Consider the following 19,717-nt stretch of genomic DNA (forward strand, 5'->3'; position numbering starts at 1 on the left):
ACAAAAGTCGACTTTTCTTTACCTTTGTCTTCTTTGTTTACACAAATTGTATTTTATATACACCTTTTAATAATGTTAATAATGATATTTTATATTTTTTTACAAGTAAAAATATATTTTGTATTCTTTTATAAATAAGTGAATTTTACATTTGACGTCGAAAAAAAGAAGCTAAAAGGTTATATTTTATATTTTCTTACAAGTAAAAATATATTCCGTATTCTTTCATAAACAAGTGAACTTTACATGTGACGTCGAAAAAAAAAAAAAAGCTAAAGCATTTTCAACATTTGACGTCGAAAAAAAAATAAGTTAAATTTTACATTTTCCTCCAGGGTTGTATATTGTTTATTGCTTGCTAATTGAGGAAACAAATGTAACAATCTCCTTCTCACTACCTCTCTTGACCAAATAAGAATATTCCTAAGAAACCAAACACTTTCTTGGGGCGAAAGTAACAACTCCACTTGACACATGCAAAACCATTCAGGGTTTGTCTCAATGGATTGAAGCATATGATACTAGCGTAACTCGTGGATGCATTCATGTGCACACCATCTTAGTTATCTTAAACCTTCGTTGGCTGCTTTAGATCTTTTCAGCCATGTTTGAATTTCCTTTAAATAAGGCCAATAAGATGACACATGATATATGTCGGGATACAGGTTCTTCATTGCAAAATATAGTATGGTAAAATTTGAGAATCGAAAGATGTAACAAGTTCAATATAAAATTCTTGTTCCTTGGAAAATTTTAAGTACTTATGTTGAGAAAGAAGGAAGAGATGGTAGACCTTAATTATATCAAAGAACGTTGTATTATGTTAACATTTACATATCCTATTTATACAAAAATTTGTGGGCACAATGACCAATTAGATGTTAAGAATTGAGACTCTGTATTTGATTAATGATTTAGAGAGTGACTCAATTCCATCTTCAAGATCTTGAATGCATGACTCTAAGATCTGCACATTCTCCACCTTCAAAGACTTCTCTGATTGGAACTCCAAGTCGACTATCGTGAATTCATTTGCTTCAGCTTCATATGTAGCTATGCTTTGGCTTATCATCTTTGAGACCACTGACCATTTGCCACAAGCCTTTGATCCGGACATGAAGCTAAATAGAGTTTCAAACAAAGCAATTGTTACAGTTTCCGCTTCTCCAAACACAGCCAAATCGTTGTTTTTGTTTTCGCCGGTTTTCAAACTCTTGAGTACTTTTTGGAATGATTTTTTGAGAAACTTTCTTGAGGCTAAGTATTTCTTGACCTCAGCGGATAGATCTCCACGCTTTCTTCTTACAATCGATTGGATCTCCTTGAGACTCTCTTTCATTTGTGACAAACTATCCTTGGCAATGTTGCATAAATCCAAGATCTTGATGGATCCATCAAGAAGCTTTTCAATCTGATCTTGAGATAAAGCCTGGTTGGTGACTGTTAAGCGAATCATCTTTTCAAGAGAATCATGTAAATCTTGAAGGTTACTAAGTCTTTGACAGATGGAAGAAGATGAAGAAGCTGTCTCAGAAGATCTCAATCGGGTCAACTGCTCATCAACATGAGCGGCTTGAGGGTGTTGTCTTGAAGGGTAGCTGTTAGATCGAGAATGGAAGGAGACTGCCATTTTTTTTGTTTGAGCTTTCTTTCTCTGTTTTGAGATGAAGGGAATGCTTAGATATTTGTTCTGTCTTCATTGGCTCTCCGGTCAATGCATTTATACAGCATTAGGGAAGGAATCTTAAAGTGGCTCAAATCTGAATTATAGAAACCGATGTTTGTGCAATGTCTCCCTCCAAACACTCACCCCAACGCATCATCCAATGTGCAAAAGCAATATATATGATTCAGATCTGATCACATGAATTAGCTAGGATTCTGCATCTTATTGGTGTAGGAACATGCATAACCAGTAGGGCTTGTCTCCTTTAAGCATATATGATATTAATTTGTGCCACTCGTGGATACATTAGTGTATTCAGATATTGTCTGCCTCCTACACTGCAAAATTTTGATTTGTTTCAAATATTAATAAGGCTCTTGTAGTTGTGTCATGTACTGTAATATGATAATATCTATTGGTTGCACATGAGATTTTGAGAATGAATATATGCATGGTTAAATGGTGATTTAACCATATCAACTCCAAGGGGACAAGCCTTGCTGGATTTGCCTTAAACTAAGCCAATAAGGTGCACATCCATTTCTTGTTTTATTATATTCAAAATATTATTTGGCATTGTTTCTTTGGATATGAATCACATCATAAACACATCGCTAAAAATAAAATAAATAAAAGATTGCCTGAGGTCTTCTAATCTTGATTATATATATGAATGGACTAAAAAAGTGATGAATGCAGAAGAAAAAGTTCTCGAAGCCTTGTTGTGATCAAGAGAGGGAAGCTTCTCAATTTTTCTCATAATTTCATCTCTACACTTTTTTAAATTCTTAAACAAAAGACCCTCTAAAAGTCTAAAGAGCAATCTCAGTCTGCATGCTTGTGTTAGAACAGAACACTGCTTGTTGCGGCTGTTGCACTTTCTTCTCAACCTCCCACCTAGATTTTGCTATGACTCCATCACTCACTGGCTTATATGCCTGGTGAGGAAAATCAAAAAACAAAATATCAATTTCCGAATCAAAGTTTTTGTCTTTGATATCTTCATCAGAGAATCTCAAGGAGAGAAAAGCAAAGCAATATTTTGGTGGGTACCCCACCTCAAGTTTTTGGACAAGCTCTTTCGCATTAGGAGCAGAGACAAAGATGTGACGCTGAGATGGCTTAATAAAGCCATCATCAACGGCTTTATCAATGAAAGTGAGGAGGTAATTGTAATAACCATCCACATTTAACAAACCCACCTGCAAAAGTTCCCCCCAAAGTGGAAACAGAAATGATCAAGACTGTATTATAATATTTGGCTATAGTGATTCAGAGAGATTCATTTTAACAGTACTAACAGGCTTGTCGTGGATTCCAAGTTGTGCCCATGTTATTACTTCCAATAACTCTTCCAGTGTTCCATACCCACCTGATAACCATTTGCAAGAACAGAGCAATTAAAAGTCAGTTACAAATGAGTCTTATATTGGAAGAAAGATTTAACCTTGAAACATCCGGACCTAGTTTTAAGTTTGTAACCAAACGACTGAAAAACATTTTCAAGTTTTACAAAGTATCTATAAGCTAGTCAGTTATTATGTACCTGGTAGTGCTATGAAACAATCCGAGTGGCGTGCCATTTCGGCTTTCCTTTCATGCATATCTGCCACAGCTTTTACTTCACCATATGTTTCTCCAGTTATCTGTTATAAAATCACATTTCAGAGACGACTCTTTCTGAAAACAGTGTAATCATTTAAGCTAGAATGCAAAAAATTATGCCTACCTCTTTGTCCATAAGAGTCCTTGGTATGATCCTAACCCATGAAAGCAGAGCAAAATGGAAGCAAATCACACAACTATGTTGTTACTATAGACTATAGTAGTGAAAGGCTCAAAACTAAAGTGAAGAGGTCATAGATTTTAAGCATACCCTAGTACATGTCCTCCAGCTTCATGAACAGCTTGTGAGACCAAACCCATGAGACCTATGCTTCCTCCTCCGTACACAAGATTCAATCTCCTCGTCACCTGTTTCACAAAACAGAGGAAACAGAGAGAAATATCAAGACCCGTTTCAGGGGTTTCAAGACTCTCATTAATCAAGATTTAAGCATAACCAAACCAGTTCTTGAGCTAGATCAGTGGCAGCATCTCTGTAGCAGTCTCTGTTTCCGCTGCTGCTACCACAGAAGACACAAACCCTCTTGAACCTCGACTCCACTATTTCCATTCTCTTAGCCAAATCAGTTAGCTTTTCTTCTTTCTTTCTTTGTTTTTCTCTGGTTGATTTAGGGGAAAGATAAGTTTATTTCTTGGAAGATGAACGTGTGGTTCAAGCTAGCTCATTTTTGTTTCACTTTGTGTTGCAACTTAGACAATGAGACAAGAAATTATATAGACACAACAAAGCAACAAAGACAGACAGTACTGTTCCATATATCCAATTGTATTCAAGTAACAAGCTTTCTTCTTTTCCTTTTTATGGTTGAAAGAGTGGGTCGCTTTTTTGGTTAAAAAAAAAAAAAAAATACACTTAAAGATCAATTTAAATTCAAAAAGTAACTACAAGAACAAGAAACTTAAACAGAGTTTAGAAAGTAAAATTAAAGCATTTGGATGGAAGGTTAAACCAAGTGTGACTTAAATTCTTAGGTGGAAAAGTTGTCATTTATTAAGAAAACATTGATTTCTCTCGTTCCTAACTTCATTTTCAAAGTTGGTGTGATGATGTCATAAGACCCTTTGTGTGTTAGGTATATACTATATCTTTGGTTTATTTCTTTTCTAGGAAGGATGGTTCATCATCATCATCATCAACGAACCGTTTTTTCTCAACTTTTCTCCATTCAATGTTTCGTCCTTTAGGCTCAACGTGTCGAGTTCGGGTTGATCCACACTAATGGCTAAATTTGATGGATCCCACTTTATGACCCATACTTGTTGGTGTATATGTGTCAACAAGTAGGGTTCTTCTCTTCACACAACATTCCATTATTAGTTTGTTTGGGTTACATATTGTACATGTACCTGCAGCCTTTTGCGTAGGAGATTGTATCTAAACGACACGTAGTTTGCTTTTCTAAAACCCGAACAGCACTCACTTCTCCTCACCGTCTTCTTTTGGGTCAATGCCTAACTTTGACTCGGTCAAAGAAATGCTAATTTCCCCACTTTAACTACCTTTTTCCAAACATGATGCATAATATGATAATAATCAATGATTTGTTGGCTCAGTTGGAACTTGTTTTAGATAAAAGCTCTCTGTGACGAATGTGTTCACGAACATACCAGATTGTGTTGGTGAGACCGAATTATTTTGAGAGTTTCGTTATACTGTATTGTATTTTTGGGATGAGTTTTCGATGGGTTTGGACGAGCCTTGTTTTGGTATCCATAAGAACTGACTCATGATCTATTTGCCATTTTGTATCGGCGTATCATTTTAATAAACAACTTTGGCCCATTATTGATTATGTTTCTATTTTTAGATCTCTAAGCCCAACTTTTAGATCTATTTAATAAACAACCTTACAATTGCGAACAAAATCCACTTGGCACACTTTTGCAATTAGGCATATTCAGCTAACAGTTAAAGTACATTTTTAATTAGTGTTCTCGTCTCCTTTTAATAATCCACATTAGTATATGTATACGTGTATATATATATTTGTATTAGTACATTTTCAGTTAGTGTTTTCGTCTCTTTTTTTTATAGCTTTTTTCTTCAAGTAAGTTGTAGTGTGATCCGATGGTGATACTCATATGTATTAAATGATAAATCAAATAAATCCATTTAGCCGTCAATGGATTTACGATATAAAATTTTATATAGCGACCTTAGTTTAAATGGGTCCGACGCATGCTTTAAAAAAATATGATTCAGGAAGTAAATTAATTTTTGTTGCCTTGCCGGTGTATTTGCAGTTTTGCACACTTTAGCAATATGTCACACTAGAGGAAGTTTTGTTTGGCTTAGCTCCCTTAATTCAAAATTGGCCGCTAAAAGAACGATCAAGTTGAGATATGAAATGAACAGAAGGAAGGAAGCTACAGTTTACACGCATATATCAGTCAGTTTAATAACTTAGTACCATTCAAAAAAAATATCACAAATTCGTAAAGTGACTGATGATTAGTTGTTCTTTTACTTTATGCCGGTTTCAAATTACCAAATGCATGTGAGACAGCATTATAGTGATATGTATAATTCATGAGACAGCATTATAGTGGTGATATGTATAATTATTTCGCTTTCATGTTTCTGATATAATCTAGACATCACCATCACCTAAAGGAACGGGGGAAGCTACTAGGCAACCTCATTCGAGTACCACTTTACTTATCGTTACTTTTGGATATTCGACCACTCGTACTACTGCTAAATTATTATTTATATTTTTAACAACATTTTTTTTTAATGAAAATGATGAGTCAAAAGTATCGCCAACTCGTATCCCGACCGACACCTAAAAAATCTTGTAATGCCAAAGCTGACTCGTCTCATCTAATAGTATTCAACTTGACACAATCTAACGCAACCCAACCCTTCAGCCTTGTTTTTTGACTTGAGCTTACAGCTTAGCCACACATAATTACCAGATGAAACCAATTGTATTTAACTGATGATGTGGATTTTTTTGTCGTCATTAAAATATTTTTATTGTAATACTAGTAAATTATTTTTTGATAAAGATTACTAGTAAATTATCGTATCTATTTTATCTTATCATAAATAAAAGAAAATGAAAATATTATAAGTATATACATATTTTGCGTCAATCAAAATTCGTAAAATTCACTAGAGTTTACAAAATCTTCCGATTAATCATTTCATGATTATGTCTGATTCGATCTGTTTTGTTAGTGGGAGTTGATGAGCTTTGCTTTTGTATGAAGTTCGATGAACAATTATTCTTTTTGTAATTTTCTGTGAAATAAGATATTTTGATTTCTTTTTTAGTTATTACGTACAAGCAAAACACTTGCATAGTGTCAAGTGTCAACACTTTGCACAGTATACTAATTCGAACATTATTATTCCAAACAAAAAGAAAAAATATCACAAAAATAACCAAAAATTGGGTAATTTCCTAATCGTTTTAAAGACTTTTCAATACTTCGATCTGTAATCACGAGGAAACTACCGAAACACGTAAAGAGAATTCAAATTCAATTTTGTAAGTTTTTTGGTTTTGTTTTGGTAATTAAGGAAATTATTCTATTTCGTAAGTTGTAACATAGATAAAGTAATAAAAGCTCCTTTATCAAAAAAAAAAAAAAAAAATATAGATCGTGAATTGGGTTAATGTGATAACATAATTTTCAAATAGACGGTTTGCTTAACTCCACGATTACGCGCCATGCATGTAAGTATAAAACGATATTGTATGGAAGATTAAGAGTACTGAACAAGGATTAAAACATGAAGTATCCAAAACTTTATTTTTTAGAAAAACATGGAGTCAACCTTGAAGTCCGAAACTTTTGGTTGACTTATATTTAAAATTTAAATTTGACTGGTTTTCGTTTCCTCTAATTACCTGACCCCAAAAATAAACAAAAATCACCTGTTATACCAAAATGAGATAGCAGTGTGTAGTAATTAGATTATTATATAAAGTCAACTTCAACTTTCTTCTTTTGATTTGAATTCGAAACTTAAATGTGAAGTTTGAAAATGAATATTGCAATATATTTTCGGTTAATTTATTTTTCCATACTTCTAAGCAATTTTGGTTTTAATACATTTTAGAGATGGATCAAATAACCATTATTAGCTTAAGAGCATATAGATACAACAGTAATAGAATAATAGCATCGAATTAAAAAGAATAGATTACAAATATACCAAGAAAACAAGATATCCGCTTCCCATTCATTCCTAATGCGCAGAAAAGACAAATGTACCTACCAACTAATCCTGACTTACCACTAGACTTGAATCTACTTTCTGAAGCTAAACTTGAGACTAATCCTCACTTACAACAACTAGACTTGAAGCTACTTTTGAAACTTTGGTTTCAACAAATAAGAGAGTTGTGAAAGTAGATGACTAGATGCCTACTCTAAATCCTTTTTTCACATACTTTGAACTTTTTTTATAGCAAAAGTCGAGTCAAAAGCAACTCACATGCACGTTTATCATCTCTAACTACTTGGGTCGTCTAAAGTGTAAAAACAAAAGAGACGATGGTGGTGGAAGCTCGGCTCAAAGTTGACGCCGGCTTTGACCAAAAACCCCGGAAGAGCAAAACAAAGTCCAATGGAACAATGAACACAAATCTAATGCAAACCAGTTTGGTAAATTTTCTTGGCCTTGACTTGAGTTATTGAAGCTACCTAACAAAAATAAGAAGACTTCGATCTATCTATACCAATGGGTCCACGCTTTGGAGTACTGAAAGTGACCTAACTGATGACGTCATATTTATCACGTCATTAATGCGTATGTCATAGTCATACTAATACTAATTTCAACCGTTCAAAATATATCAATTAAAAAATGGTAAGTAGAGATATGAATCGTTTTAGTGTCGAATTATTATTGAGATTCTCTTAAGCACTTAAAAATGATAAAATACCCTTCCTTTTTTGTTTTGGGAAAAAAGAGATTCATAGTCAATTTATTAATGCACCCTACCACCCCAAAACAAACTATATAATCCAACGAGAGGAGAGAACGAAAAAAAAGCCATACAAATTTGTGGCTTTACGTAAATAACGCGATTTAAAAATCCTTAGAGAAATTTTTTTTTTTTTTTTTTGTGAATACATGCCTATGGCATTAGGCAATTTGTTTGATTTGGAATCACAAGAAAGTGGTGGTTCTGCTTTATTTATGTCACCAAGCCCCACCGCAGATCCACAACCAATCTCCGACGATAAAAACGGCGGTGATGGTGGGGGGATTCCGCTTGAAGATTGGTTGCCGATCACAGAATCAAGAAAAGGGAATATCTTTACGGCTACGTTTCATCTTCTCTGTGTGGGAATTGGTCTCCAAGTGATTCTTCTTCCTGCAGCTTTCGCAGCTCTCGGATGGTAATAATTTTCTCAAAATCAAGATTCTCTTTATTTCTTTATTTGCTCCAAATTTTTTTAAAAAACCTCTGTTTTGCGTACTCTTTTTGATTATTTTTTGTTTGGTGTGTGAATAATATGTATAAAGTTAAAATAAGATTTATTTTATTTTTCCAGGGTTTGGGGAACGATAATACTAACGGTAGGATTTGTATGGAAGCTATACACGACGTGGCTTCTTGTTCATCTCCACGAAGCCCTACCGGGAATACGTATCAGCAGATTCGTGAGACTCGCAATTGCTTCCTTTGGTATGTAACGAATTAATAAGTTATTTCTATCCAAATTAAGAGTTTGTTGTTAAAAACGGTACCGTTTTTGTTGTTGTAATTAGGTGTGAAGCTTGGGAAACTTCTCGCAATATTTCCTGTGATGTATCTCTCAGGAGGAGCGTGTACGATTCTGGTTATAACCGGAGGGAAATCGATACAGCAACTTCTACAAATTATGTCTGAAGATAACACTGCGCCACTTAATTCAGTGCAATGCTTCTTGGTTTTTAGCTGCATTGCGGTGGTCATATCTCAGTTTCCGAATCTGAATTCTCTTTTTGGAGTCTCGTTGATTGGTGCTGTTATGGGAGTCGCGTATTGCACCGTGATATGGATTTTGCCTGTAACTAGTGATGTAAAAAAAACTGAGCAAGTCAGATACGCTACGACGGATGAAAGTTTCGTTCACATTTTCAACGCTATTGGATTGATAGCTCTAGTCTTTCGTGGCAACAACCTCGTTCTTGAGATACAGGTTTGAAAAAAAAAACTCGCATTTAAAACATGATTTAGATTTTTCCAAAATATGTTACATTTTCGTTTGGTATTAATTGTTTGGGTGATATTTGTATAGGGTACTCTTCCTTCAGATTCAAAGAACCCTTCAAGTAAGACAATGTGGAGAGCAGTAATGATCTCTCATGCTCTCGTCGCGATTTGTATGTTTCCACTATCGGTTGTTGTATATTGGGCACACGGTGACAAGGTATGTCAAACGACAAAACCAAACACTATTCCTTTTTTTTTTTTGTATTTACATTTTGAAAATAAAATAACTTGAAAGTAATGTATACGTGTTTGTACTTTATGATAGATTCCGGCATCGGGAGGTCCTATAGGCAACTATTTGAAACTTTATACACAAGAGCACTCGAAGCGAGCAGCCTGTTTCATACACCTCACGTTCATCTTCTCTTGCTTATGTTCATATCCGATAAACTTAATGCCGGCGTGTGACAACGCAGAGATGGTGTACACAGTCAAGAGACAAAAGCGTGCATCCATCATTGTCCGGATGATGTTGCGTATGTTCTTGGGTTTGGTTTGTTTTTCTATAGCCATCGTATTCCCGTTTTTGCCTTATCTAGCAGTGCTTATCGGAGCAATAGCCTTGCTTGTAACATTTACGTACCCCTCTTTCATGTGGATCTCTATCAAAAAGCCTGAGAGGAGAAGCCCAATGTGGTTGTTCAACGTTTTGATGGGTTGCTTGGGTGCTTCTCTCAGCATTTTGCTTTTGCTTGCCTCGGCTCTGCGCTTGGCTCAAAAGGGTTTGCATGCAAACTTCTTCAATCCTTAAAGCATTCTTGTAATTGTTACAATGTAAATAGGATTCGTAAACGAGATAAACTTGGGATTATTTAATAAAATTTTTCACAAGGGAGACGATACCTTCGGTTATGATTTTAGCGATCAAAATACTTGTAAAGAAATTGATGACAACATATTGTAACAAGTGTTGTTAATTCCTCACTGTTAAAGAGTATCTACGCTCTAGCTATGAAAATGAAAAATGTAATATTAAAAAAAAAAGGAAGAAGACAGTTTCATCCCTCTTTACATCTATATCTCACCGATTAAATCATGAAATAATCTCATCTTCTCTAACTCTGAACTGATCATTATGATATTCATATGGGTCAATGATCAGAACAAGACTTGGAGAGATCATGTTTTTTGCCAAGTCCATCGCCATACAGAGTGATGCTGCATCTGATGTTCGAATGGAACTTACTCTTAACCAATCGGCCGAGCACATAGGCTCGTGATCGCAACGTGAAAGTCAGGTTAAGAGGCAAAACGACTTGGTCCGGTTTAGCTCGTTGACTATAAAGAGCCGGTACGCCTCCGTACAGAGGAATTTGATTCCCTAATACATTGGTCTCAATGATTCTCTCGCTTTTCCTACGTTGAGAAAACTCTTCCATCTGTTTTTTAGTCACACACACACAAGAAAAAGCGAAATTAATTAGTCCACATGAATCATAACCGGCCCGGTTTAATCAATGAGTGCGCAAATTTGTTTACCTGACCGGAGGCGAGGATAAGCTGGGAATAGCTGAGCTGGAGGGGTGAGGAGGTGACGTGGACAGCGAAGAACGTTGCAGGATTTTTATATAGGATCGTGACCGTTGAATTCAGGGTTAACATATCTGTGAGCACTCCCGATTGGTCGTTCCCGGACTGCACGTTCAAGCTCTCCAATACCATCTCCTGATTAATTTTGTCAATAACTCAATTTGTAAGTAAAAAATTATGAAGACATCATTATTTGTAAAAAATATATCTGTGTTAAAATAAAAACCTCTATTTACAAAAAAAAAAAAAAAAAACCCTCTATTTACATCTGTTTGTTTATTCATTTACATGCAAATCCATTTTCTACATTTATTTCTTGATTTTTCCCCCCATATATAGTAGTTAATTAGATAGGGAGCTTTAATGATTATTTTTTCACAATCCCACAAACTTTTCTAATTGAATTGATGAATTCGAAATTAAATATGAAAATGAACGCAAAAGAAAATGAGTATGACACATGCATCTTTCATCAATTATATAAAAAGGACAACTATTTCTTCTTTAAACTTCATAAAAATAAATTTCGAAAACAGAGAGATTGTAAAGATTCACGTAAAATGTGTGTTGAGAGTGATCAAACCTATATCAGTTACCTTCAAATTGACAATAGGTGAGAAAGATTTGGAAACGCCCCACAAAATGAGACAGAAGAGGGTGAAGGCCAACACCAACGTAAACAACAAGCACGAGTAACACCTCGTGTTCCATCTCATCCTCTCATCCGAACCGTCCATTTCATCGTAGTCTTCATCATTGTCATGATCCTCGTAGACTCGGCGGTCAAGATCATGCAATTGGACACTTCTGTACTCGTTTGTCAATGGTCTAGAGACCCGTGGAGTCGAGGATGACTCGGCCGCAGAGTCATGATGGTAATGGCTGACCTGGCCCTGACGGTTAGTAACTGGTGACCCGCATGGGCTAAAACCTGATCTCGTTGATATCTTTTCTACGTCTGTGTTCGTTGGGCTATGCACAATATAAACCGGCCTCGTCGTCTCTGACGGTGGAGATCTAGCCGGCCACGTCATCATCTCTTTCTCAATAAAGGTTTTTGATTTTATTATGGAAATTTTTTTATATCTTGGTGATGACCTCTATTTTAGAAGGTGGGAAAATGAAATGGGAAATAAGTGCAAGAAAGAAGAGAAACTAAATTTCTTTTGAGAGTAACGGTTGATGCTGACCAAGAAAACGAAAATTGTAATCAAAAGAAACTACACTTAAACTCAAATTTAAAAAAAAAAAAAACAAAAAACAAAAAAACAAATGGCCAATCGAAGTGTGTATATGTAACTTTCTTGGAGATAGTTAGTATTTAAACCTATGAAAAGGCAAAAATAGTACCAAATAGATTGAACTATGGCATCCGGTAATGTTATTTCGTAATAGAAAATATCATTTATTTTATATAATATATCTAACACAAAATAATTAGATCAAATTCTAATTGATCAATAAATACAAAAGCTTTTTTCTTTTTTTTTTTTTTTTTTTGGTCAAAAAATACAAAAGCTTAAGATTTAGAATTTTGGGGTCAAAACGCGTGGGAAGAGACTATAAATGAAAATGATCGATTCGAAACGGTCTCTTTTTATTTTTCGTTAGAAGACGAAACGTTATTTCCTACACTGCTTATCTGATATTTTCTTTTTTTGACGTCACAAAAAATAAATAATACTTATAGATATTTCAAAGTCAAAAATATAATTTTCGAATTACTTTCTTAAATCGAGTGCAAATTAATGTCGTGCCTTCAAGTCTAACATTAAAGTCGCCGTTTCAATTTGAAAATAAATAAAAATCAGAAATTAATCTTTAGTGGTCCAGAAACATATTTGGTTTATTTATTGTCAGTTTTGGACACTTACATAAATTCATGCAGAACTGGTTTAGGAGTTTATGGGTTTGATTCTGGTCTGGTTATCTCGGTTCAGTGACATGATATATATTCGTTTTTATCCAGTAGTTAACTGGTTAAGTGTGGTCAGGTTTTCGTAGATGTACGTGGCAAAATTAATGTAACTTCCGGAAATATCAAGAGAGGAATACAGATGGTTTGGTTGTTGTTACAAGTCGTTTTCCGATCAACTGGGATCATAAATTCATAATACATGAAGTCTTTATTGTGTATGACAAGAGGCCTTCAGTGGATCCTTCATTTATTTCCACGAAGAGTATTGATATATTAGTGTTTCGATTTTGCTAGCTAATCTAATAGCTAATAGCTAGTATATAGTTCACTAAACCTTTTATCACCACAATTATTATATTAGTATTGTTGTATATATTCATGAACAAAGACTCAATAAAGTAAACTGGTAGATAATGTCAAACTGACTATGCAAGAAAATTCACTTTATTGGATGATATTCATAAGACACTAGGAACATGAATGGAAAGATATCCTTAGGTTTCTAATAAAACTAACTCGACTTTATAAAGCCTCAAGTCACTTCATTCTCCCGCTTTCACTTGTTTGTGGAGGAATTGGGGACAATGTGCGCACAGTTGTCCTTAAGAAGAGGGGGAAAGAATGGGTTTAACGGAAACATATGAGGCCAACAGTTAGCATCTATGGTCGAGAAAGCTTTGCAACATGTCACTCCAACATTTCCAAACTGACCAGAAAAAACTGACTTGAAGACCTCCAATATGCATCCTTGAGTATTGAAAAGAGATGACCAACATTTTTCCAAATCAATAGGAAAATCCGGAGGAGATTGCAAGCGCGGTGGTTGTTCATGAGCTGTTCCCGGAGTGATTAGAATTGCAGCACATAAGGCTACAACTAAGACTAAAGAGAAAATAGCTCTTGAATTGTTTCCCATCTCTCTTTTTCTTCTTCCTTTAATTTTTTGCTAACTTCCTTTTGTTTTGATATTTGGATGGTTTGGGTAGGGAAAACAGACTATAATTTATAGGATGGAACTAGAAAGTAAATCAAAATGGTATTAAATTATGTAATTAGTTAGAACAAATAAATGTTTATAAGTTATAAACATACAAGCAACGGAAGAAATTTAAAAGCTTTGTAAAAATAACTCATGTCCTGTTAATTCTGGTTTGACCAATGAAAGTTCGCTCTGTCAAAAGCACAATATGTTATGTGTACCGTATTACTACTATATACCCCTGATTGTTGTTGTAATTTTGTTCGATGAAAGAAATAAGAAAATGATATTTGACGGAACATACAATTCACTATAATTCTTAAAATCAAAATTTGCCATGCAAACAAAATTTTCGCGTTAACGTAGTTTTTATGAAACAGTTGTACCTTAACGTAGTTTTTATGATTCTCGTAAATATTGTCTACGAGCTTTGGGTCGACTAAAAAATACTACACCTCATTCGAAAAGATTCGTTTTAGACAATATCATCTATTGCAATAAACATGAAAATGTTCGATATTTTAATTTGTAATAAATAACTTAAAGAAATTAAATTTTTGGATATTAATATCATTTATAATTTCGTTTTAAATCAGATTTTGTGTTTAATAACAAAAGTGACAATACGAGTATCTCCCATGTGTTATGTAAATGGTATTAAAAACAATTTGAAGAGTAATGTTGACAAGTGACAACAACAAAACCTTTATAAAAAAATTTATATGTATATGAGAAAGAAGTTGACAACAAATCCAAGAGAAAAAATATCAAGTTCAATGAAGGGAAGAGACATAATAATAGATCATGATCATGGCCCCTGCACAAAAGGGCTCAGACAAAATATTGTACCGGTGGTTTGGAAATATTTTCCTCAGACAATAGAAACGTCACACCAAATATTTCAAATTTTGTGTACCTACCTTTTTGCGAAGATATTCGAACCGATCGAAAAATCCAACCTTGTTTTTAACATGTTTTAATGTATGACTTGCAACTCAATTTAGATCAGTCAAGTGATACGATGTGTAGGATATTTCATATTTGTGTTCAAGCACTTGATGCTCTATATTCACCATGTTTTTGTAATCACAAATACCAAAGAGGCCATCCAAATATACAATTTTCTTCTACCTTATCATCCAAATGTACGTACATTTTCATTGATATGGAAATGGATTTAAAATTAAACATGTAAATTCTAACTACTATATATTAATACATTCAGAATGAAAATTTACATCCTTGTATATGAATTAAATCCAAAGAGAAAGCAAAGAGTATTGATTTTAATTAATAAGGAAACACCAAACCAATGACGACATATAATTTTGACTAGGATTTAAAAAATCAGCTATCCAATAAAATAAATTTTGAATTAATAATTGTAACTCACAAACCACTAAACCTCTGCGAATTTTCTTTTAATATTTCATTTGTCTTCCTAGTTGCCATTTATGTTTTACAATCTTGTATCTTAATGTTTTTTTCTCGTCAGCACCATATAAAATGCATGAAATTATAAAGGGTACAAAAGCAACAGTACATGAGATTAGCGACACTCCACCACGGAGTTTATTTTTATTAGAAAGAGCATCTTTGACGTCCACAGAACACACGAGATTAGCGCCATTTCCTTACATTATTAAAGCTTTCCATTAATCTATTGAAGGAAATGCTTTCTTACAAAGTGTTAATCATCGCAAATTTTAAATAACATTAGTGATAATCCTTTCCTAATCAGTGACTTAATCAGCGTACATGCACATCTATAGTGTCAGACACAGTTGACAAAAAATTGTTTTTCGAAATTTTCTGACTCAAGCGAAATTACATTAAACATTATTTTGGTACTAGATTCCACTAATATAGTGAAGGAAATCAAGACACGCATAGCGTCAATATCTAATCGCACATTCTTTAACCATTAATAAATATAAACATGATATACTAACTACACCAAAATTTGTTTTGATATCGTACTCAGTTTTAATATTTAGATATAGAGATATATAACATTTCTAAAATCATAGATATAGTGTAAGTTTGACCCAAAAAAAAGATATATAATGTAAGCAAGGCTAATAGAACTTATAACTACAGTCACAGTTTATCGAAATTTCCACTAGGAATTTCATCCATGTATATATTATAGAATTCATTCTACATTAGTTTTTTTTCTTTCTTTCTTTTTCTTGATAAAGTATGAATATCATTTAGGAAATAAAACGTATAGGCTTATAAGAAGCGGGACCTATATTTTGCCAAAAAATAAGAATAAATAACAAGAGCCCATAAGCAATGGAGAACTGAAAGAATCTCTCAAATTTAGTTTAAAAAAAAAAAAAAAAAACCTCTGAAATTTTAACACAGCCACAAATTGGCATAAGATTTGAGAAATTGCGTCTATATGTCGTCTAGCGCACAGGACACATGTCCGAGATATTTGACAGCTACCCTGATATGTGTTCGTTTGGTTGACAGAGCTTGAAAATGGTTTGCTAGAAATACATGCATTAAAAGGGATTGCAAGATTTTAAGTCTAAATTAGGTAGAATTTAACTCATAGTCATTATTGTTATCATTAAGTTTCATGTAATGTATACAGGAGGTAAGGGTGTATCGAAGTTGGTAGGCCAAAACACCGAAGCTTGTCGATTCCTTTTTGTCTCGGCTAGTATTTATTTTATCTAACCACATTGGTTTTTACATCTTTCAATTAAGGGCTAATATCAAAATATGGTCAATATATCGTAGCAGTAAAAAAAACAAAAGGAATCGACAGGTGGTCTGAACTTCTTTCGTCATAACTGATAAAAGAAATTATTGAATCCAATTCTTAAATGTCATATTGATGTTGAACATTAAATTCATTGAAACACTGAATTCATGAAAACATGTTGGGCTCTGAAATTACTATTGTACAGTACATCTTTTATATAACCAAATTACCATTGTGCCCCCACTTCTGATCGTTATAAAAGAGAACCCTAACTTCTCAACTCCATATCACCTGTCTTTATATCTCTACTAAACCAAATCTTGATAGAAACAAAATGGAAGATATTAAAAAAAAATTAGTAGATGAAGAAGCAAAAGCTTCTCTAGACATATGGAGGTATGTCTTTGGGTTTGCAGATATCGCAGCTGCAAAGTGTGCCATTGATCTTAAAATACCAGAAGCCATTGAAAACCATCCTTCGTCACTTCCCATGACACTAGCTGAACTCTCCTCCGCCGTCTCCGCCTCTCCCTCACATCTCCGCCGTATAATGAGGTTTCTTGTGCACCAAGGACTCTTCAAAGAAGTCCCCATAAAAGATGGTTTAGCCACAGGCTACACTAACACGCCACTCTCTCGCTGTATGATGATCACAAAGCGTGACGGCAAGTCGCTGGCTCCTTTTGTTCTCTTCGAAACAAGACCCGAGATGCTCGCCCCATGGTTGAGACTGAGCTCAGTCGTGTCTTCTCCGGTCAACGGTTCAACTCCACCACCGTTTGATGCTGTGCACGGTAAAGACGTGTGGTCGTTCGCGCAGGATAATCCGGGCCTTAGCGATCTGATCAATGAGGCCATGGCTTGTGATACAAGGCGAGTGGTACCACGTGTAGCCGGAGCTTGTCACGGTTTGCTAGACGGCGTGGATACAGTGGTTGACGTAGGAGGTGGTACCGGAGAAACGTTGGGAATACTTGTAAAGGAGTTTCCTTGGATCAAAGGATATAATTTTGATCTTCCTCATGTTATTGAAGTTGCTCAGATTTTGGATGGGGTTACTAATATTGAGGGCGATATGTTTGATTCTATTCCTGCATGCGACGCTGTTTTCATCAAGGTTAATATTTCATTTCCATACTTTTATCTTCCTCTAATTAACTATTATTCACAAAAAAAACTAGTGTGTATTCCTTACAATTAACTTTCATCTATTTTCCATCAAAATTAAATTTTCACATACACAATTAAAATGAATAGATGTTAAAATTATCAAAACAAAAAATTATAGTTTAATGTTAGAAATATTATCATTCTTTTAGCTTCAAAATATATAAGCCTCGTACTAATTAAGCTATACATTATGATTTGTTTTCTATTTTGTATAATGTTTGTTTTACATTCTATTTTTGTTAACTTAGAAGTGGGTTTATACTTTTTTTTTTTCAACTATCTTCCATTATATCATAAATAATTTAGACATGACATATGATCTGACACCAAATTAAAGTAGCGAATCAATTAATAGCAAGTAATTAACAAACACTATCAAGTACTATCAATTATCAACTAGTATCAAATAATTAAAGCAACCACTACTATTTTTCCTAGATAGTTGTATTAACTAATTAACCAATACATAAGAAGACACATCTTTTATATAATAAGATTTAAAAACAAGGCGAGATGAGTAGAATCTTACTTTAAGGATTTGTTTTGCGCTTTTTGTCAAAATCATTTTAATTTTACAGATTTTCCTAAAGTATACAGGATAACACTAATTAGTAGACATTTACCTTTCTGATTGGCTACCATTCTACCAATTGAATTAATGAGTGGTTTTTAAAAATTTATGTGTGGTTGGAGAGAAAAAAAAAAAAAAAGGAAAAATACTCTTCAAATATCATAATTGAATATATATATATATATATATATATATATATATATATATATATATATAATACGTATAATGTGATAAATGATGGCAGTGGGTGTTACACGATTGGGGAGACAAAGATTGCATCAAGATATTGAAGAATTGCAAAGAAGCTGTCCCACCAATTGTGGGGAAAGTGTTGATAGTGGAATCTGTGATCGGAGAGAATAAAAAGACAATGATAGTGGACGAAAGAGATGAGAAGTTGGAGCACGTGAGATTGATGCTTGATATGGTGATGATGGCTCACACAAGCACAGGCAAAGAAAGGACTTTGAAAGAGTGGGACTTTGTTCTTACAGAAGCTGGCTTTGCTCGATATGAGGTTAGGGACATTGATGATGTTCAGTGTCTCATCATCGCGTATCGGTCTTAAAATTGATGATATGAAAGATTGAATCTCACATCTTTACCTTTGAAAAAAACTCAATAAATATGTGATTATTGGCTTACCAGTACGTGAGAAATGATAACGACGTATGAATAATCGTCTTGTGTAAGAATAATTATGGCTTGTTTCAGTACCAGCCGGCAGCCGTGTTGTTTTGTTATTTGTATTTTCATTTCCACACGTTTTTTTCAATTAATCTCGTTGAGTGTACGAATTTGCACCAATTTGCTTTTATTTATTGCTATAGCCATAGGCTGTATATATATTTATATATGATAGTATGTATGATTTTTTACAATGTGAAATCTTACAATTATATTGATTCGGTGGAAAAGTATAATCATAAAAATATATATATATCAATCAAAGCAGCGGTCCAAAACAAAGACCCAAATATTTACGTGGTTACTATGTCGGTGGGCGTTACAAGATCGGGACACAGACTTGACAAACATATTCAAGAAGCGGTCCGACTCCAACCTAAATCGTTGCAATTGCCAGCGTTATAAAGTTTTGGTTTGGTTTCCAACTAGATCATACTTTAAACGGGTTTCATCGCCCTATTGTTGATTCACTTAAAAAAAAAAAAAAAATCAATGATCCATTAAATTCCATTAACGTTAATCATGTAATTATGTAAATGTGTGTATAGACTGAATTAGGATTCTTTGGAGCGCGCGTGAGACATGCCCCTAAGTTTCCGAGACATTTGATAGCGACGCTGATATGTGTAC

General features: G+C 34.1%; 6 protein-coding genes across 7 annotated transcripts; 2 read left to right on the plus strand and 4 right to left on the minus strand.

Annotated features, from left to right (window-relative positions):
- Nucleotides 1–770: 770 nt before the first annotated feature.
- Nucleotides 771–1,704, minus strand: LOC104729688 (uncharacterized). Its single transcript, XM_010448662.3, has one exon. It carries the CDS (start codon nucleotides 1,628–1,630, stop codon nucleotides 875–877), a length of 756 nt encoding a protein of 251 aa, XP_010446964.2. The 5' UTR covers nucleotides 1,631–1,704; the 3' UTR covers nucleotides 771–874.
- Nucleotides 1,705–2,191: 487 nt separating this feature from the next.
- On the minus strand, nucleotides 2,192–4,254 carry LOC104729690 (cytokinin riboside 5'-monophosphate phosphoribohydrolase LOG5). Of its 2 annotated transcripts, none has more exons than XM_010448663.3 (7): nucleotides 3,735–4,254; nucleotides 3,543–3,640; nucleotides 3,396–3,426; nucleotides 3,213–3,312; nucleotides 2,968–3,038; nucleotides 2,725–2,868; nucleotides 2,192–2,604 (listed from the first exon to the last, which is right to left on the minus strand). In XM_010448663.3, exons 1-7 carry the CDS (start codon nucleotides 3,840–3,842, stop codon nucleotides 2,479–2,481), a joined length of 678 nt encoding a protein of 225 aa, XP_010446965.1. In that variant the 5' UTR covers nucleotides 3,843–4,254; the 3' UTR covers nucleotides 2,192–2,478. The 2 variants fall into 2 exon arrangements, with proteins under 2 accessions (XP_010446965.1, XP_087335262.1); XM_087479136.1 differs by having other exon boundaries at nucleotides 3,396–3,468; nucleotides 3,735–4,064.
- Nucleotides 4,255–8,116: 3,862 nt separating this feature from the next.
- Nucleotides 8,117–10,348, plus strand: LOC104729691 (lysine histidine transporter-like 7). Its single transcript, XM_010448664.3, has 5 exons — nucleotides 8,117–8,653; nucleotides 8,810–8,943; nucleotides 9,027–9,439; nucleotides 9,539–9,670; nucleotides 9,779–10,348. Exons 1-5 carry the CDS (start codon nucleotides 8,385–8,387, stop codon nucleotides 10,262–10,264), a joined length of 1,434 nt encoding a protein of 477 aa, XP_010446966.2. The 5' UTR covers nucleotides 8,117–8,384; the 3' UTR covers nucleotides 10,265–10,348.
- Nucleotides 10,349–10,356: 8 nt separating this feature from the next.
- LOC104729693 (uncharacterized) lies at nucleotides 10,357–12,234 on the minus strand. Its single transcript, XM_010448666.3, has 3 exons — nucleotides 11,640–12,234; nucleotides 10,993–11,178; nucleotides 10,357–10,892 (listed from the first exon to the last, which is right to left on the minus strand). The coding sequence occupies exons 1-3, from the start codon at nucleotides 12,078–12,080 to the stop codon at nucleotides 10,605–10,607; spliced, it is 915 nt and encodes a 304-aa protein (XP_010446968.1). The 5' UTR covers nucleotides 12,081–12,234; the 3' UTR covers nucleotides 10,357–10,604.
- A 1,153-nt stretch (nucleotides 12,235–13,387) lies between these two features.
- On the minus strand, nucleotides 13,388–13,919 carry LOC104729694 (egg cell-secreted protein 1.4-like). The gene has a single exon (XM_010448667.2). It carries the CDS (start codon nucleotides 13,875–13,877, stop codon nucleotides 13,518–13,520), a length of 360 nt encoding a protein of 119 aa, XP_010446969.1. The 5' UTR covers nucleotides 13,878–13,919; the 3' UTR covers nucleotides 13,388–13,517.
- A 2,863-nt stretch (nucleotides 13,920–16,782) lies between these two features.
- On the plus strand, nucleotides 16,783–19,207 carry LOC104729695 (acetylserotonin O-methyltransferase). The gene is made up of 2 exons (XM_010448668.3): nucleotides 16,783–17,776; nucleotides 18,645–19,207. The coding sequence occupies exons 1-2, from the start codon at nucleotides 16,994–16,996 to the stop codon at nucleotides 18,966–18,968; spliced, it is 1,107 nt and encodes a 368-aa protein (XP_010446970.2). The 5' UTR covers nucleotides 16,783–16,993; the 3' UTR covers nucleotides 18,969–19,207.
- Nucleotides 19,208–19,717: the final 510 nt, after the last annotated feature.

This window comes from Camelina sativa, chromosome 12 (assembly GCF_030686135.1).
Source record: "Camelina sativa cultivar CO46 ecotype springtype chromosome 12, ASM3068613v1".
Lineage (NCBI taxonomy): Eukaryota > Viridiplantae > Streptophyta > Magnoliopsida > Brassicales > Brassicaceae > Camelina > Camelina sativa.

Coding starts and splice junctions, on each gene's coding strand:
- LOC104729688 (XM_010448662.3), bottom strand. CDS start 1,630: ATGGCAGTCTCCTTCCATTCTCGATCTAACAGCTACCCTTCAAGACAA.
- LOC104729690 (XM_087479136.1), bottom strand. CDS start 3,842: ATGGAAATAGTGGAGTCGAGGTTCAAGAGGGTTTGTGTCTTCTGTGGT. Junction 3,469..3,542: donor GCTGGAGGACATGTACTAGG/GTATGCTTAAAA, acceptor GTAACAACATAG/TTGTGTGATTTGCTTCCATT. Junction 3,313..3,395: donor GGACTCTTATGGACAAAGAG/GTAGGCATAATT, acceptor ATTTTATAACAG/ATAACTGGAGAAACATATGG.
- LOC104729691 (XM_010448664.3), top strand. CDS start 8,385: ATGCCTATGGCATTAGGCAATTTGTTTGATTTGGAATCACAAGAAAGT. Junction 8,944..9,026: donor ACTCGCAATTGCTTCCTTTG/GTATGTAACGAA, acceptor TGTTGTAATTAG/GTGTGAAGCTTGGGAAACTT. Junction 9,671..9,778: donor ATTGGGCACACGGTGACAAG/GTATGTCAAACG, acceptor ACTTTATGATAG/ATTCCGGCATCGGGAGGTCC.
- LOC104729693 (XM_010448666.3), bottom strand. CDS start 12,080: ATGATGACGTGGCCGGCTAGATCTCCACCGTCAGAGACGACGAGGCCG. Junction 11,179..11,639: donor CACCTATTGTCAATTTGAAG/GTAACTGATATA, acceptor AAAATTAATCAG/GAGATGGTATTGGAGAGCTT. Junction 10,893..10,992: donor TTATCCTCGCCTCCGGTCAG/GTAAACAAATTT, acceptor ACTAAAAAACAG/ATGGAAGAGTTTTCTCAACG.
- LOC104729694 (XM_010448667.2), bottom strand. CDS start 13,877: ATGGGAAACAATTCAAGAGCTATTTTCTCTTTAGTCTTAGTTGTAGCC.
- LOC104729695 (XM_010448668.3), top strand. CDS start 16,994: ATGGAAGATATTAAAAAAAAATTAGTAGATGAAGAAGCAAAAGCTTCT. Junction 17,777..18,644: donor GCGACGCTGTTTTCATCAAG/GTTAATATTTCA, acceptor AAATGATGGCAG/TGGGTGTTACACGATTGGGG.